This window comes from Pelobates fuscus, chromosome 2, assembly GCF_036172605.1.
Source record: "Pelobates fuscus isolate aPelFus1 chromosome 2, aPelFus1.pri, whole genome shotgun sequence".
Lineage (NCBI taxonomy): Eukaryota > Metazoa > Chordata > Amphibia > Anura > Pelobatidae > Pelobates > Pelobates fuscus.
The window spans coordinates 430546061-430564751 of record NC_086318.1 but is presented as its reverse complement, the minus strand read 5'-3'; the positions used below and the strand labels follow the sequence as shown (position 1 = coordinate 430564751).

The 18691-nt window shown below is 39.5% G+C and overlaps 1 protein-coding gene across 1 annotated transcript in view; it reads left to right on the top strand.

The window, feature by feature from the left end:
* Positions 1-18691, top strand: part of LOC134586032 (calpain-13-like) — a 127891-nt gene that overhangs the window by 38404 nt on the left and 70796 nt on the right. Inside the window, exon 2 of the mRNA XM_063441536.1 lies at positions 10286-10534. Within this exon, the coding sequence (XP_063297606.1) occupies positions 10286-10534 (249 nt within the window). The remainder of the gene's footprint in view (positions 1-10285; positions 10535-18691) is intronic.

Sequence of the window (18691 nt, the reverse complement as noted above, 5' to 3'; positions counted from 1 at the left end):
AAATATGTTTTTGAGTCATCACAACTCACTGTTTAGTGAACAAGCCCCACAGTACGTATGAAATTATGTCATAACCACAGAGTCTGATTTCACTGTAACAATGTCAGCTCTCTCACGTGTCTATAATATGTGTTCCCAGTATGTTGGTACCTCCGTCTGCAATGTATTACAAATTCCCTTTTATATTTTACAAGACGTAAAGATATTTAAGTAAGAGTCCCTAATGATATATATCTGCCTACCTCAAATCCCTATAGATTGTAAGCTCATTTGAGCAAGGACTATCCCCTTTCTATAATTATAAAGCGCAGCAAAATATGCTGGTGCCATAAAATGCTAATAATAATAATTATATTAATTCAGTTCTGCTTCTGTGCATTAACATAGTTTCCTTTCACCTTACCTGTTGTTCTGGTAGTTAGTAGGTTAAATGCCAATGGCTATTTTATTCCAGTAACCTTTATACAGGGGCGGTGACCATGCAAATCCAAAGACATAGAAGGGATTTACATTTATTACAGTGTATTTTATTACTCAGTGTTTTGGTTCTACGTTCTGATATATCATAATCTAGCCAGAAAACCCAAGGGTAAACTCACTAAACAATGAGTGTGGCAAGTCGCCCACAGATGATTGACATTTAGACTAAAATAAGTGAGTTAAATATAAATCTCCAATTAGACTCGATTGAATATACTCTTATATATATACCTACGCCACTTGTCACTGTCACTAAATCAGTTTCTTCACGCTGTACACGATCTGCCGTGTCCCCAATGAGCAGCATGCTATGTACAGCAAGCAGGGAGGTAATCTCCCTCTTTACAAACAGGTAGCTGACAAAGGACTATATTTACTAAACAGGTGTTTGAATAAAAAAACGCTGAATGGAATTTAAACAGGTGCAGTCACTTCCCAATATTTGTAATAGTAGTTTAACGTATCCCCTATTTGGTCTTGTACCTCTATCCAAGAACTGAATGCGTCCACCTTCCTGTCAATCATTGTTATATGCTCTGCCCTTTGTACCTGTCAATCATTATAGGGGGGAGTAAAAACAGATACCATGCTAATTGTGTACACTTTTTGGCTGTGTTTTTCCACTTTTCCTATTTCCAGTAAAAAAAATGTTCTATGCTATTTTGTTGGGGTTTTGCTGGTTCACATATGTCATGCTTTCAGTTAGGGGGTGCTTCTAAAAGGGGGCGGACAGTGGCAGGGGCCCTGGGTGGAGTTTTAAAAAGGCCTGCTTCTAATTATGGCACCATTTCATTGCAAGCTACAAATCCCTCTCCATGTGTCTCAATCCCTCCAGCCACTCCATGTGTAATTGCCTCCTCAGCTCCTCCATGTGTCTCATTCCCCCCCTCCAGCCCCTCCATGTATCTCATCTTCACACTCCTACTCTTCCATGTTCCTCATTCTCCCCCTCAGCTCTTCCATGTTTCTCATTCTCCCCCTCAGCTCTTCCATGTTTCTCATTCTCCCCCTCAGCTCTTCCATGTTTCTCATTCTCCCCCTCAGCTCTTCCATGTTTCTCATTCTCCCCCTCAGCTCTTCCATGTTTCTCATTCTCCCCCTCAGCTCTTCCATGTTTCTCATTCTCCCCCTCAGCTCTTCCATGTTTCTCATTCTCCCCCTCAGCTCTTCCATGTTTCTCATTCTCCCCCTCAGCTCTTCCATGTTTCTCATTCTCCCCCTCAGCTCTTCCATGTTTCTCATTCTCCCCCTCAGCTCTTCCATGTTTCTCATTCTCCCCCTCAGCTCTTCCATGTTCCTCATTCTCCCCCTCAGCTCTTCCATGTTTCTCATTCTCCCCCTCAGCTCTTCCATGTTTCTCATTCTCCCCCTCAGCTCTTCCATGTTTCTCATTCTCCCCCTCAGCTCTTCCATGTTTCTCATTCTCCCCCTCAGCTCTTCCATGTTTCTCATTCTCCCCCTCAGCTCTTCCATGTTTCTCATTCTCCCCCTCAGCTCTTCCATGTTCCTCATTCTCCCCCTCAGCTCTTCCATGTTTCTCATTCTCCCCCTCAGCTCTTCCATGTTTCTCATTCTCCCCCTCAGCTCTTCCATGTTTCTCATTCTCCCCCTCAGCTCTTCCATGTTTCTCATTCTCCCCCTCAGCTCTTCCATGTTTCTCATTCTCCCCCTCAGCTCTTCCATGTTTCTCATTCTCCCCCTCAGCTCTTCCATGTGTCTCATTCTTGCTCCAGCTCCTCCACGTGTCTTATTTTCTCCCCAGGCCCTCCATGACGGTGTTTCATACCTTCCAGTTCCCCCACGTGTCTCATTCTCCCCCCCAGTACCTCATGTGTCTAATCCACCCTCCCAGCTCCTCCATGTGTCACATCCCCCATGTGTCTTATCACCCCATGTGACTTATCCCCCATGTGTCTCATTCTCATTCCCAGCTCCTTCATGTGTCTCATCCAACCCCGAACTCCTCCATGTGTCTCATTCTCCCGCCTTGACCCTTCATGTGTCTCATTCCTCCCCAACCCCTCCATGTGTCTCATCCTCACATCCCTACTCCTCCATGTGTCTCTTCCCCCTCAGCCCCTCCATGTGTCTCATCCTCACATCCCTACTCTTCCATGTGTCTCATTCCCCAGCCCCTCCATGTGTCTCATTATCGCCCACCCAGCTCCTTCATGTGTCACATCCCCCCATTTGTCTTATCCCCCAAGTGTCTCATTCTCTCTCCCAGCCACAGAGAGATAAATAATTCCCTCTGTTTTCCCTTAATCGGAGTCGTGGTAATCCCAATGCTGCTAAATGATAAACAAGTCAATCAGCAGTGCTGTCAAATTAATTGTAACCACTTTCAATGCTTCTATTCAGGTTCACTGGACAAATATTTATAAATGGTGATAAAGAGATTTCACCTAATCTGTTTTGTATTCATTTCTCTAGTGTGCTTAAAATCCTTACTGTTGTAGGAGTAAGAGTAGTAATAAACAGGAGGGTAACTGGTTTTCTCAGATATCACAGATGTAATCTTGCAAGGGGTGTAATTTGGATGGAATTTTAATGGTTCCATTAGTCCATTGTTCAAAGGAACATAATGATGTTGTGTCTTAAAAAGGCAATAAAGCTTGCTGTTTGACTTCTTGAAAGCTTGGGGCAAATCCCTGTTTGGGCTTCCAGTGTTCTAAACCAGTTTTCTCCAACCCAGTCCTTGTGGACCATCAACAGTCCAGGATTTATGTTTCTCCTTGTTTTATTCCAATGGAGATACTGATAAAACCAGGACTGTTGGTGGTCCATGAGGACTGGGTTGGAGAACATTGTTCTAGACTGTCTGTGAAATGTAACCGCACAGGGTGTATCACTAAACACTGAATTGTAGTGAATTCACAACTAAATAGTGAGATCTTATTACAAGAATAGCTGATTTGCAAAAAAATCTCTAAGTAACTTGCTTTTATAGCCTAAATGTTATAGTGATTAAACCCCATGGCATTAGATTGACAGGTAAAGATAAAAGATTGCGTTCCAGATTGTATGAAATAGATTTGTATAAATCTTAACCTCCCCAACACCTGCAAGAGCTTGAGAAAGCAATATAAAATAAACTTGATGCTGCTTAAAAACCTGGCAGGCTGCCCCTATTATGTTTTAATTCAATGACAAACAGCGAGTTACATATTCAGTGGAAATATGTTCAAATGGCTGATACAAGTACGTAAAAATCAATAGCAAGGGACACTGCAGGCACCCAGACCACTTCTGCCCATTGGAGTGGTCTGGGTGACAACTCCCACCACCCTTAACCCTGCAAGTGTAACTATTGCAGTTTTTATAAACTGCAATAATTATCTTGCTGGGTTAAGTCCTCCTCTAGTGGCTGTCTCAAAAGTGTTTTAAGCGACGTTGGACATCCTAACGCTATGTGAGGACCTCCAGCTTTGCCAAAATCCCCATAGGAAAGCATTGAATAATGCTATCCTCTGGGGATGTCAAATGCGCCTGCGCGGCCATTGCCGCGCATGCGCATTAGCTCTCCCCTGCTGGCTGACGTCTGCGGAGGAGGAGAGTAGGTGGAGCCTGACCCAGCGCCACTGTTTTAACCCCCTTTTTAACCCCTTCAGCAACTTAGGATGGGGGGTCGGAGGGAGATGGGCACTGCAGGGTCCTGCCGTGCCAGGAAAACTAATATGTTCCTTTAACTTGCATGGATCATTGTCATTCTTTTTTTGTTTTGTTTTTTTGTAGAAAGAAGTCACCTTCCGACACTCAAAAGGAAAATGGGTAGCTAAAACAAATATGTGAGTGTCTGGCAGTGTGTATCTGTGTGTGTATCTGCAAGGGGTTAGTGGCATGTGTATGTTTGGAGTGTGTACGTGTGTTGATTTCAAGTTTTTACCTCACTTTCAGCTATACACAGAGTTACAGAACTAAAGATCAGCAGTATAAGTGTCTGGGAGTATAGACCTGAGACTCAATGGATCTGGCCAATAGCTTAGCATGGGACCAAAATATTTTCAATGCAAATTTCAGGGGTGTGAGTGAGGTGTGTGACCAGGGGCAGATTGTTCTAAGAAATGACACAATTTACACAACTAAAATGTTATTTAGAATAGGAACAATGTATCTTATTTGTAAAGATACATTATTGGGAGTATTATTGCTGGGATGTAATATAAAGCAGGGCTACCTTGCTTACTTACTTCATCTCATCGTAGTGGTCTGGGTGCACTGCCCCTGCCCCCCTTGGGGCGGTATAGCGAGTAGAGGCATAATTTACTAATACTAAGTAATCTTTACTTAGTATTAGTAAATTTGGCTGAAAGACCAATTTAGGTTTTTCAGCCTTTTAGTAGATAGCTCCCTAATACCGTGGGAATTAGGGAGTCATCTACTTATTCATCCCTTTCATTACACTGACTGGCCGAGTAACTTACATTTTATATGAATGTATGTTACTTGATTGTTGTAAGTGTTGCAAATGCTTACAGCTGAATCCTATCTATTTGTATATTTTTTATTTAAAATAGTTTACAATGTAACATTCTTCTTCTTTCACTGGGTAAGTATATTAGTACTTAGGCAATACTGTGCTTCGGAACTTCGGCACTTCGGCCCTTTAACACTTCGGAACTTCGGCAACTTCGGAACTTCGGCACTTAAGCACTTCGGAACTTCTGTAATTTTGGAACTTTGGGACCTCGGCAATTCGGCACTTCGGCAATTCGGACATTCGGAAGTACCCGAATGTCTGAATTGTCCGAAATTCACCCAAATTCATATTCGGACCGAAACGAATTGCACATGTCTATTCCACACTAATATATATCAAATACATTGTAATCATATTCAATACAGTATGAAGCCACCAATGTGAGGGCAGGGAGAGCATTGGAATAGTATTCTGGTGCTTTGCTGCAGTTATTTAAAGCAACACTGGAAGTGCTTCAAACTGGGTTTTATTTTGCCTTCTTTTAGATCAACAGCAAAAAACAAATGTGAGGACGGCTGAACTTGATGGACACATGTCTCAGCTATGTAGCTATGTAACTATATAGTCACCCAGATCATTTCATCTCAATAAAGTGGTCTGGGTGCTGTGTCCCTGTCCTCTTAACCCTGCAACTTAAAACATAGCGGGTTCTGAGAAACTTCAATGTTTAAATTGCAGGATTAAGTCCACCTTCTCGGCACTGGAAAAAGGTTTTAACCCTTTATATGCCATGGGGGGATACCTAATTTTACTAGGGACAGAGACATTATAATTTAATAATTAAATTTGGCTGAAAGACCAATTTAGGTCTTTCAGCCTTTTAGTAGATAGCTCCCTAATACCGTGGGAATTAGGGAGTTATCTACTTATTCATTCCTGTCATTACACTGACTGGCCGAGTAACTTACATTTTATATGAATGTATGTTACTTGATTGTTGTAAGTGTTGCAAATGCTTACAACTGAATCCTGTCTATTTGTATATTTTTTATTTAAAATAGTTTACAATGTAACATTCTTCTTCTTTCACTGGGTAAGTATATTAGTACTTAGGCAATACTGTGCATCGGAACTTTGGCACTTCGGCACTTTAACACTTCGGAACTTCGGCAACTTCGGAACTTCGTCACTTCGTAGGTGGAGCCTGACCCAGCGCCAATTGTCCGAAATTCGCCCAAATTCATATTCGGACCGAAACGAATTGCACATGTCTATTCCACATTAATATATATATCAAATACATTGTAATCATATTCAATACAGTATGAAGCCACCAATGTGAGGGCAGGGAGAGCATTGGAATAGTATTCTGGTGCTTTGCTGAAGTTATTTAAAGCAACACTGGACGTGCTTCAAACTGGGTTTTATTTTGCCTTCTTTTGGATCAACAGCAAAAAACAAATGTGAGGACGGCTGAACTTAATGGACACATGTCTCAGCTATGTAACTATGTAACTATATAGTCACCCAGACCATTTCATCTCAATAAAGTGGTCTGGGTGCTGTGTCCCTGTCCTCTTAACCCTGCAACCTAAAACATAGCGGGTTCTGAGAAACTTCAATGTTTAAATTGCAGGATTAAGTCCACCTTCTCGGCACTGGAAAAAGGTTTTAACCCTTTATATGCCATGGGGGGATACCTAATTTTACTAGGGACAGAGACACTATAATGTCAGAAATACAGATTTGTCATACAAAGCACTATAGCACTATACTGTACCTTTAATGATTGTGATTAGTTAGTATGGTTAGTATGCATTACAGCTGGGTTTATGATGCTCTCACACAGGACTGAGAACCCTCCTATGTTGTAAACTGGTTTGGCCAGGGTCCCTCTCACTCTTTGTTTGTGCTCACATTCATTTTTTGTCAATACTTTGTGATTAATATCCATTGTGCAAAATAGTCGCACTGTGATAAATGTTGTTGCTGTATAAATGATGATTTTATTGTTATTCTTATAATCATTATCATTAAATCTATGCATATTGATACCATTACTACAGTGTTAGAAGAATTGGTTTAAATAACTGCTACAGTGTATTGAGGTGGGTATAGTGGGCTCCATCCTATTTGGTGTCTGTTAAACTGTACTTGATCCTGTCGTGGAACCCAAGAAGGCCCATCGGCTGTTACTTGACTAATGTGAAATAGAACTTCTCTAGAATCCATTCAAAGCTGCTCGACTCTGGCTGAGATTGCTGAGCCAGCCCATGGCTGATCTCTGCTGTGTAAGCATGGAGCCCATTTGAAGTCACTACAGACAGAACCAAATCCTTATCTAGAAAATAGAATGGATCTTCTATATATATGTTGTGAGGACTAGGAGGTCTACAGTTTGGAATATTACCATATAGGTAAATTATATTGATTTTTACCTTCACACTGTGTCTTTTCATATTCATTTTGAGGGTGATTTTTTTGTATTTTAGAACCAAATCCTTACCTTACCCCCTCTCACCTGAAAACCAAATATCTCTCTCTCCTTTTTTTTCTAATCCCTTTATCATACCGTTCACCTTTTGTTGTCCCATCGCTGGTTCTGATAATAGAACAATGCCTTGCTCTGTGTGCTATGCAAATTGATAGATAGACAGGTAAATGGATCATTGGCTGCGGGGACTCAATGCACCAAAGAAGAGCTTAAAGCCCTCGGCTCTGCATGTTCTACATATTGATTTTTCTCACGGCTGAGAGTGCATATTTTTCAACAAGAAAAAAATATTTAAAATTCCATTTTCTTCCTATTTTAACTCTATTATTCCCTTGTGGAATTTTACTTTGTGAAGTTTATTCTCCATTATAAGGAAGAATAATATTCTGAACAGTGCATTTTTATTACATAAATTTTTGCCCTAACGTGCGCCGAACTTCATTACCTCTTCAATCTTTACATAATGATTTGCACTGTAATCCTAACAACTTTCTACGCATTGATTTTCGCCAGAGCAGACTTAGTACATTGATCTTTATATTCTAAATAATGTAATTAAACCAACAGGAAGGGATTCCTGTCAGTTCCCTTATCTTCAGGCTCTGTTAGCTTTAATTTAGTTTAATGTGATTAGGAATTATTTATGGTCCGAAATGCATAATAACGAATAGATCTACAAGCCCATCGTTTTATATATCATAATGTTTTATCGGGTAGTTACAGGACAAACAGAACATAAAATGCAATCACAGATAAACCCATATTAATTGACACATGATTCACAGACACACAAAGTTTACGATGCTTAGCGGGTTTTACAGATTTATAACGAATAAGAGATTTTTTATCATTGATCGAAAGAAAGGTTTGGCTGCCTTTATAGAAAAATGTTTTCTTTTTTTTTCTTTTGGGGCACTTTTGAAAATTGCTTTGATACGTCGTTTGCTGAACTGCAAATAAAAGCAGAAATAGAGATTTTTGTTTTACCGCTTGCGTATTTTGGACAGAAAATGTTGCATTCTCTAGCCAATTCTGTTCAATTTCAACTTTATTTTGTGTTGCACTTTTTTCTTCCAAACTTCCTTTTATGTCTGGATCTTGCATGAACCGGTTTGTGGAAGGGATAGAGCTAGCTATAATCGAGGGGTAGGAGGATGGTGGAACAAAACCACGATGCTGGCTTCCATCTGTCAGGAGCTAAAAACAAGTTATGCTTGCTTACATGTAAATTAAACGCAGTGTCCGTTCAGCTTGTAAGTGCTTTTTCTATGAGTGATTATTAGATTATAAGATAGTGGAGCTCACTTATTAGAATACCGTAGTGTTATCTAGGCATGTCACAGGCAGAGGAGACAAGTGTAGCCATTTATTTCATTTTATAAGCCAACATTTTTGTGCTAATAGCCACGCATGTTGTGATATCATCATAATCCTTTATATATTCTGAAGAAGTTTATAAGTTGGCAAAGCTGGTATGATATATTTGCTATCCGTCCCATTTTATGTTTTATTTTTGTGTCTGTGTTTGTTTTATGTGTGCATGCCTGTGAATTTGTTTTTGTTTACAACCAAATTCTCACTTCCTGGAGTTTAAACCTTGTTAACCCCCTTAAGGACCAAACTTCTGGAATAAAAGGGAATCATGACATGTCACACATGTCATGTGTCCTTAAGGGGTTAAAGGACCACTATAGGCACCCAGACCACTTCAGCTTAATGAAGTGGTATGGGTGCCTGGTCCAGCTAGTGTTAACACTTTTTTTTTATAAACATAGCAGTTTCAGAGAAACTGCTATGTTTACACTGAGGGTTAATCCAGCCTCTAGAGCCTCTAGTGGCTGTCTCATTGACAGCCGCTAGAGGCGCTTGCGTGCTTCTCACTGTGAAAATCCCAGTGAGAAGACGCCAGCGTCCATAGGAAAGCATTGTAAATATATGAAGCATTGTAAATATATGTATGAACTGGCTGAATACGCGCGCGGCTCCTGCCACGCATGCGCATTCAGTCGATGACGTCGCTAGGAAGGAGGAGAGGAGGAGCAAAGCTCCCCGCCCAGCGCTGGAGAAAGGTAAGATTTTAACCCCTTCCACTCCATCCAGCCCGGCGGGAGGCGGTCCCTGAGAGTAGGGGCACCCTCAGGGCACTACAGTGCCAGGAAAACGAGTATGTTTTCCTGGCACTATAGTGGTCCTTTAAAAACCGACTCATTTTCTTTGTTTGTTGGATAGAGGGAAGAATGGGATACACTGTTTTTTGTATCACACCAGCATTTGACATGTAAGACATAAGACCGCATAAAAGCATTGATTGCACTAGCCGTTGGAAAACGTGATATAACTATTATCAAAATGATAAAACAATAGATCTGCTATTATGTATTTGTTTACCGTGCTTGGGTACCTAGTGTAAATGTTCTGTTTAGTATTTGTTTAACGCATCGCCCAGCAGGATATTAAATTAACACTAATTTGAAAGGCTGAATAACTAGCACAAAACATTAGGACAAACGTGGTTCTGTGAATAGATTGCTGTTCAATAACACTTAAAAAAATGTAACTGTAAAATGTGTCAAGTATTGCACATGGTAGATAAAGTATGGTGTTGCTGTTAAGGAAGAGAGTAAGTGGAATGGCCACTCTTATATGTATTGCTGAGATGTGGGACCTCATATGCAAGTTAAGAGCAATTTATTAATATTTATGGACACATTGTGGTCAAGTCAATGACTTTAAAATCATATTAAATCTTGTGCATCTTCTCTTCGTGTACTGTATTATATTATGGAGTTTGTTCTACTCCAGATTATTAGTTTGAATAATAACTTTCTTTATTGTCATCTGATTTGTATTTAGTAAATCTGTTTGTATTCCCTCTACCTTTTCCTAAACAGCACAGTTACACAATGCCCATCCCTGGGGTATTTAAGAAAGTCGCAGAGGGGCAGCAGTTACAGAGAACCGTCGGGACAGTGGATAACCCAAAAAGGTTCAGAGGCCAAGATTTCAATAGTATCAGAGAGTCATGCGTGAGCAGGAGGCAGTTATTTGAAGATGACACCTTTCCTGCAAGTCTAATTTCCGTCGGCCAACAACTGCTGCCCAAGGACAAGCTCCTGAGCATCAAATGGAAAAGGCCAAACGTAAGTTGCCACTCATCAAATCAGTTTATTTCTGTGCCAAGATCTTGGAGAGAAATACAGAATCCAGGGTTAGCGCATTGTCAAAAGTGATGGGTAAATGATTTAACATTATGTAATTGATTAGATTATGTAATTGAACAAGTAGCCTTGATGCTTTCTATGGAACAATGTTATTAATTAGTAAGTATGTTACTTTATCATAGTTGATATATAGACTATCCAGTAATAGGAAAATAATCCCATAAAAACTCCAGACACCCTGTGCCCAGACAGAGTCCTAATACCATAACTACTAGAGCTTATTGAGTTGGTTATGGTGTTAGGACTCTGTGGTTAAGGAACCTGTGTTAAGTCAGCAGCAACAAAATGATTAACTGTGATGCTATAAAGAGGAATTTTACTAACTCATACAAAATATTTTGGCACATAACGAGAGAGGTTAAATTCTATCATCCGCGATGGATGGGCTTTTGGGTACCGAGGAATCCTCTCCTAGACTGCATCAGAGCGATTATAATAACTTGCCTGAAGAATGTTTCAATAAAACAAAGTAACCGGTGAGAAAACATGTAGGAGGTTTCCATGTTATGCATACTTAGTATATTTTATCAGAAATGTATCTAATGTTCTTCAATATACATTGCTAATATAAAGTTTCAAAATCGTGCAGAAAAAGGGAAAATTTTCAGCAGTGGTAATTGTATTCAAAACTTCATTAATACGTTAAATATATTATGATCTCAGGAGATTTTGACCACTATTTGCTTTGTAAAGAATTATTGACATTTAAAGGGACAGTCCACTAATTTTAAAAAAGTCACTCTTTAGCATAGACCCCCAATCAAAACATGCATGTGTTTAATAATTTATTTAACAGAACTGATTGTCTGATTGATGAACACTTGCTAAAATGCCAATTTCTATTGAAATCTTCACTTTTTGTGAAATTAAAAAGAGGAAACAGTCCACATATAACGCATATCAACAAGCTGAAGTGCTTTGGGGGTCTGGAGCGTGATGCGTGCCTTTAAAGAGAAAGTATTGCTAAATCAGTCTAAAAGTATGATATCAGTCCCAACCAATAAGCATTGTCTTCTGCCGAGACTGCCATAGCGCGATAAAGTCTTCCAATACTAATTAAGCACCTTATTTGTTGATTACACATAAAAATGAGTGGTATGATGAGAAGCAGTGAGTGTCTATGGGCCACCAGAAACATCAGACCTAATTCACAACAAAACCCTGGGTCGTTTAAGCAGTACGTACCCTTTATCCTCCATACTAAGTGATTGATATTTTAAACTTTTGCATCTATACGAAAAACGGTGAGACAATGTTTAGTTTCACAATAAATGTAAAGCGGATTTTGTTTTGTTTGGGGAACGTTAATGCTGGCAAATGAGTCTTTCTTTGTTGTAACTATAGGAATTAGCCAGCGTAAACCAAATAAAGGCCAGGGGTTTATGGCTCTGTAAGCCCTGCACAAAATCTTTCAGTTCATTTTCTTTTGTTGTCAGTTAAAATACATTTAGAAAGTAAATTCTCCAAAGATCACTGTGTACAGACTAGGCGTGAAAAATGGGTGTTAGTGACTGTAATGGGCGGCCACCGATCATCATGTAAACAAAGTGATAGAATTCACATATAGACAATGCAAATCCCCAGCTTCTTAATGCAAACATTACAAAGCATTGTCAGAGCCAGGAGCACAGCAAATGGATTAGATGGTAAGTTCTTGGAATTAGTCCATGTCGAGAATAGGTAAACATGTTGTTTTATCCTGGTTTTAAAAGGATTGGCAGAATTTATTCTATGTGCCACATAATTCTCTCACTATAAATGAAATTATATTCTACAAAAGTAGAATTTATAGATGGATATTTATATAATTCCCTACGAATACACAAAAAGACTCTTACATAGTCCGAAGGTATCTCTGCCATTCTGCCAAAGCTTGCAGAGATAGCTATCTCCACGAATTGGTCAATATCAGTGACACACTTTTATTGGGCCCTGGGACATACCTATCTCTTGTATTCGCTCCTTGGATATACCTATCTCTTGTATTGGGTCCTGGAATATATCTATTTCTTTTATTGGGTCCTTGGACATACCTATCTCTTTTATTGAATCCTAGGACATACCTATCTCTTTTATTGGGTCCTGGAACATACCTATCTTTTTTATTGAATCCTAGGACATACCTATCTCTTTATTTGGGCCCTGGGACATACCTATCTCTTTTATTGGGTTTTGTGACATACCTATCTCTTGTATTCGCTTCTTGGACATACCTATCTCTTTTATTGGGTCCTTGGACATACCTATCTCTTTTATTGGGTCCTTGGACATACCTATCTCTTTTATTGGGTCCTTGGACATACCTATCTCTTTTATTGGTTCCTGGGACATACCTATCTCTTTTATTGGATCCTGGGACATACCTATCTCTTTTATTGGATCCTGGGACATACCTATCTCTTTAATTGGATCCTGGGACATACCTATCTCTTTAATTGGATCCTGGGACATACCTATCTCTTTTTTTGAATCCTAGGACATACCTATGTCTTTATTTGGGCCCTGGGACATACCTATCTCTTTTATTGGGTTTTGTGACATACCTATATCTTCTATTGGATCTGGCCGTGGGTACAGATGTTTAATAACAAAAAACAATTTTTTTCTATAAAATAGAGAGCTACTCCAAGTATTAATTAACCTTTAAATATACCGTCCACCTATTTTATACAGCCTTGTAGGTTCATTATAAAGAGAAGTGAGTATCCTAAAAAATTTCTTATTCATTAGAAACTGACCCTGTGGATAGATCCTAATCAGGTAGGGAAACAATCTAACTTAAGAATCATTTTTGGATTTCTAACGTTAGAGTGTTCCTTTAACAACCAATGCATGACATGTATGCCGTGATGTAAGCCAGGACCGGCTTGTTACAAATGTTACACTAGTTTTTTTTTTTTTACATTGTTAATTGCATCATTGAAATCCCTGCTGATTGTTTGATTTATTCACTAAAATTCAGTAAAAATAACTGAACAGTAAAATTAGCCGAGTTCGGGATTTTTTCACGCTATTTTGTCAATTTCCACTTTTCTTGTCATTTCTTCACACCCACAGGTTGAGCAAATAATCCCCAAACAATCCTGTAATGAGAGCAATATATTCTAATTTCTATGTGGCACTAGCTAAGCTGTGGGTTTGAACATGAATACATATTGCACGCACGGTTAACCTAACGCTTTGTACACAGTTATCTGTCTGAAGTTCTAAAGTTCACTTACTTTGTGCACCTGTCACATACAGCAGATATTTAATACTCCACACAAAGGATTGTCTTGATGACTCAGCTATTTGCTTTCACCATGTTTTCTTCATGGATACAAATATACCGAATTCGAACACAATGTCTCTTAAAGGAATACTCCAGGCACCATAATCATTTCTTCTCAATAAAGTTGTTATGGTGACTGGAGGTCCTGGTTGTGTCTTTCATAAGGGGTTAAAATGTTTATGACCAGTTTGACACCATGGTGTTCCTAAAAGCACCCCTCCTCAAGGCCTCCCTGCCCCCTACGCCAATTTCAATACAGAAACTGTGGAACCCATGATGCTGCTAGCCTATTCCTGGTTTCTCATTGAGAAAGTATACACTTACAGTAAACTAATATCACTAATTATATTGCAGTTTTAAAAAAATGTTTGGGTATTAAGAAAATGAGTTCTGTACAACATACCCCCCAAATGTCACTATTTGTGAGGGACAGTCCTTATTTTAGGCCCTAAACCCTCTGTCCCTTTTTTTTCTCCTAATGTCCCCCTTCTCTAGGGGTTCCATTGTTTGTGTGTCTGAGTGTATAACAGAGCTCCACAGCAATAATACTCCCAGTAATGTGTCTGAGTGTATAACAGAGCTCCACAGCAATAATACTCCCAGTAATGTGTCTGTGTATAACAGAGCTCCACAGCAATAATACTCCCAGTAATGTGTCTGTGTATAACAGAGCTCCACAGCAATAATACTCCCAGTAACGTGTCTGAGTGTACAAAAGAGCTCCAAAGCAATAGTACTCTAAGTAATGTGTCTGACAGTATAACAGAGTTCCACAGCAATAATACTCCCAGTAATGTGTCTGAGTGTATAACAGAGCTCCACAGCAATAATACCCCCAGTAATGTGCCTAAGTGTATCACAGAGCTCCACAGCAAAAATACTCCTAGTAATGTGACTGAGTGTATAACAGAGCTATGCATCAAAAATACTCTTAGTAATGTGACTGAGTGTATAACAGAGCTCCGCAGCAATAATACTACCAGTAAAGTGTCTGCGTGTATAACAGAGCTCCGCAGTAGTAATACTCCCAGTAATGTGTCTGAGTGTATAACAGAGCTTCACAGCAATAATATTGCCAGTAATGTGTCTGAGTGTATAACACAGTAATAATACTCCCAGTAATGTGTCTAAGCGTTTAACAGAGCTCCACAGCAATAACACTCCCAGTAATGTGTCTGAGTTTATAACAGATCTCCACAGCAATAATACTCCCAGTAATGTGTCTGAGTGTATAACACAGCTCCACAGCAATAATACTCCCAGTAATGTGTCTGAGTGTATAACAGAGCTCCACAGCAATAATACTCCCAGTAATGTATCTGAGTGTATAACAGAACTCCACAGCAATAATACTCCCAGTAATGTGTCTGAGTGTATAACAGAGCTTCACAGCAATAATACTCCCAGTAATGTGTGTGAGTGTATAACAGCGATCCACAGCAATAATACTCCCAGTAATGTGTGTGAGTGTATAACAGAGCTCCACAGCAATAATACTCCCAGTAATGTGTCTGAGTGTATAACAGAGCTCCACAGCAATAATACTCCCAGTAATGTGCCTGAGTGTATAACAGAGCTCCACAGCAATAATACTCCCATTAATGTGTGTGAGTGTATAACAGAGCTCCACAGCAATAATACTCCCAGTAATGTGTCTGAGTGTATAACAGAGCTCCACAGCAATAATACTCAGAATAATGTGTTTAAGTGCATAACAGAGCTCCACAGCGATAATACCCCCAGTAATGTGTCTGAGTGTATAAAAGAGCTCCACAGTAATAATACTCTTAGTAATGTGTCTGAGTGTGTAACAGAGCTCCACAGCAATAACACTCCCAGTAATGTGTCTGAGTGTATAGCAGAGCTCCACAGCAATACTACTCCCAGTAATGGGTCTGAGTGTATAAGAGAGCTCCACAGTAATAATACTCCCAGTAACGTGTCTGAGTGTATCACAGAGCTCCACAGCAATAATACTCCCAGAAATGTGTCTGAGTGTATAACAAAGCTCCACAGCAATAATAATCCTAGTAATGTGTCTGAGTGTATAACAGAGCTCCACAGCAATAATACTCCCAGTAATGTGTCTGAGTGTATAACAGAGCTCCACAGTAATAATACTCCCAGTAATGTGACTGAGTGTATAACAGAGCTCCACAGCAATAATACTCCCAGTAATGTGTCCGAGTGTATAACAGAGCTCCACAGCTATAATACTCCCAGTAATGTGTCTGAGTGTATAACAGAGCTCCACAGCAATAATACTCCCAGTAATGTGTCTGAGTGTATAACAGAGCTCCACAGCAATAATACTCCCAGTAATGTGTCTTTAAAATACAATAAAAGTGTTTAGAAATCAGTCTGTGTAAATAAGATACACTTTTCTAGTTCCTAGTTACGTTTTAGTTGTATAAATTCTTATACTGCACAACTAAAATTTCTCAGAACACCCCTGGCCACACACTGCTCACACCCCTAAAATTAAAGTGCCCCCTTAGTCTATTTGAAATATTGTGAGGTATGTTATGCAAACAGGGCTATTCAGAAGAATTGTTGTCCGTGAAAGTTAAAGGACCACTATAGTGCCAGGAAAACATTAATTCTGGCACCATAAACACTACAGTGGGTAGTTACAATGCTTTAATTAACCCTTTAAGGCTGTCTGAGTATTGCTGAGTATTGCTGAAATTAAAGTAAAAAAATAAAGTCATTCAGAGTGAATCACTAAACCAGGAATTTCAGGAATTGACCAAGGAGGCTTCAAATTATAGGCCACACTATCTGAATTAAAATGATTCTCGATTTTTTTTCCCATAGCTTGATTTTTTTAACCTAATTGCAATTTCCTACTTTCCAATCAAACACATATAGTCATGGCAGCTTCCGATAAACACAGTGCACAGCTTACTCTGTGTCCCTGTCACCTGTCACTCAGCGTCAGTACAGACAAGAAGCCCCAATTAAACAGCATGGGATGGCCACCTTCTTCTGGGGAATGACCAGTCGCACAAAGGAGTGTCACCTCATCCCGATCGCTGTTATCATCTTCTGCCAATTACTGGCCTTAAAACTCACCTTGCAGAATTCCAGCTGAGGCAAAATACACCTTCTGGAGTATAACACTGTAGCAGGTATAATCTGCCAGCACATCTTTTATTCATCGAATATTGTTCCTCTTGTCAGTATTTTTATTCTTGTACAAAGATTTAGCAAATCCTTATTCATTATTTTCTATCTGCTTTCTTGGAAGCGTTGCAACATTAGTTACATTGTATTTTTGTGCCGATACGCTGAAATAAACGCACTACGCAGAGAATATAAAATGTATTTCATCCTACTATTTATGCAATGCGTAACATATCGATTATTTGAATCAATTATTAAAATTGTGCACCTTGCAAATCAAAGCACATATTTGTCCATCATAGTTCTGCACTTCCTATAAACTGCACAATGAAAATGAATTCTCACTATAAAATCACAGTTTTTATTTGTATTTGTATAATTCTAGAATGATTATTTCTATTCATGTTTATTATGACACTTTCCCAAAACAGTGATTTAATAAATGGCTCAAAATAAAACAAATATGATGACTGTACAAACATTAATAACTAGAAATACTCCCAAGCTCAGCTAGAGTGAAACCTTGGTTATTTTACACTACATTTTACATTTGGGTTTTCAATTCACTATAGTTTAGTGCAGGGGTAGGCAACCTTTTTTATAGTACTGTTCCAAAACAATATCTGGAACTCCATTGTGTGCTGTTCCTATTTTTTTAAAGATTAAAGTGTGTATGTTGCCGTGTTCAGCTTGTGTTATTTATCGGTGCTGCAGTTGCTGCAGTGTATGGGAGTTGCTTGCGGTATTCTGTTTGTGGATGATATGTCACTTTGTGTGTTTGGTGGTGTGTATGTGTGGCGCTGCTTGAGGTATTGCATGTGAGAGGCTGCTTGAGGATTTGTGTGCACGTAGATTGTTAGTGGTGGTATGTTTGTGGGAAGTGTATGTGTGTTTGGCTGTGTTATTGTATATGACGGAGAGGCTTAATCTGCAGCTCTGTGTATATCTAGCAGTGTGGGTTCCTTCCCTTCGGTTCTGAGCTGAGCGGGTTGGCTAGGTACAGGTTAAGTGTAGGAGCAGCAATAGCTGCTCTGGGCTGCTCTACTCCTGTGCAGAGTCTCATTCACAAGTACTGGGAGGAAATGGTTTGAGATTACTTCCTCTGAGTGGTGCAATGCGTAAACTGAGTATATTCTGTCACCACCTGCAATCACCGCTCGGTTTGCACTAGCAGGTATCTGAAGCCCCACTGGGACTCCTGATAGACCAGAGCCTGTTTGTCTCTGGCATCATTGAGACATTTCGAGTGCCATGCATGGCACGCATGCCGTAGGTTGCTGACCCCTGGTTTAGCGTTTATCACCAATGATATGTAAAACTTCCCTTCAGAGACTAATGGAATCGCACGAACAGTTACACAAATTACCAGCTTCCAAAATTCAGTGAAGACATCACTGTGATTGTGACAACATTTTCTATATACCACTACTTTCTGTAGTGACCAATCATGAAAGTATAGCTTTTTGTTAATACTGTCACAAATATCAAACCCAACTCGAAACATTCGTTTTACACACGATGGACTGTGTTTATAATTAGCAATTCTGAGTAAAAGTGCTGAATGAGCAACAATCAGGATATGAAACAATAACTTGCGGGCGTTTCAGCGAATTGCCCTTACGGGTGTAATCAGTCTGATATGCCATGGAACTGGTTCTCTCTGTAATGGCACGAATGAG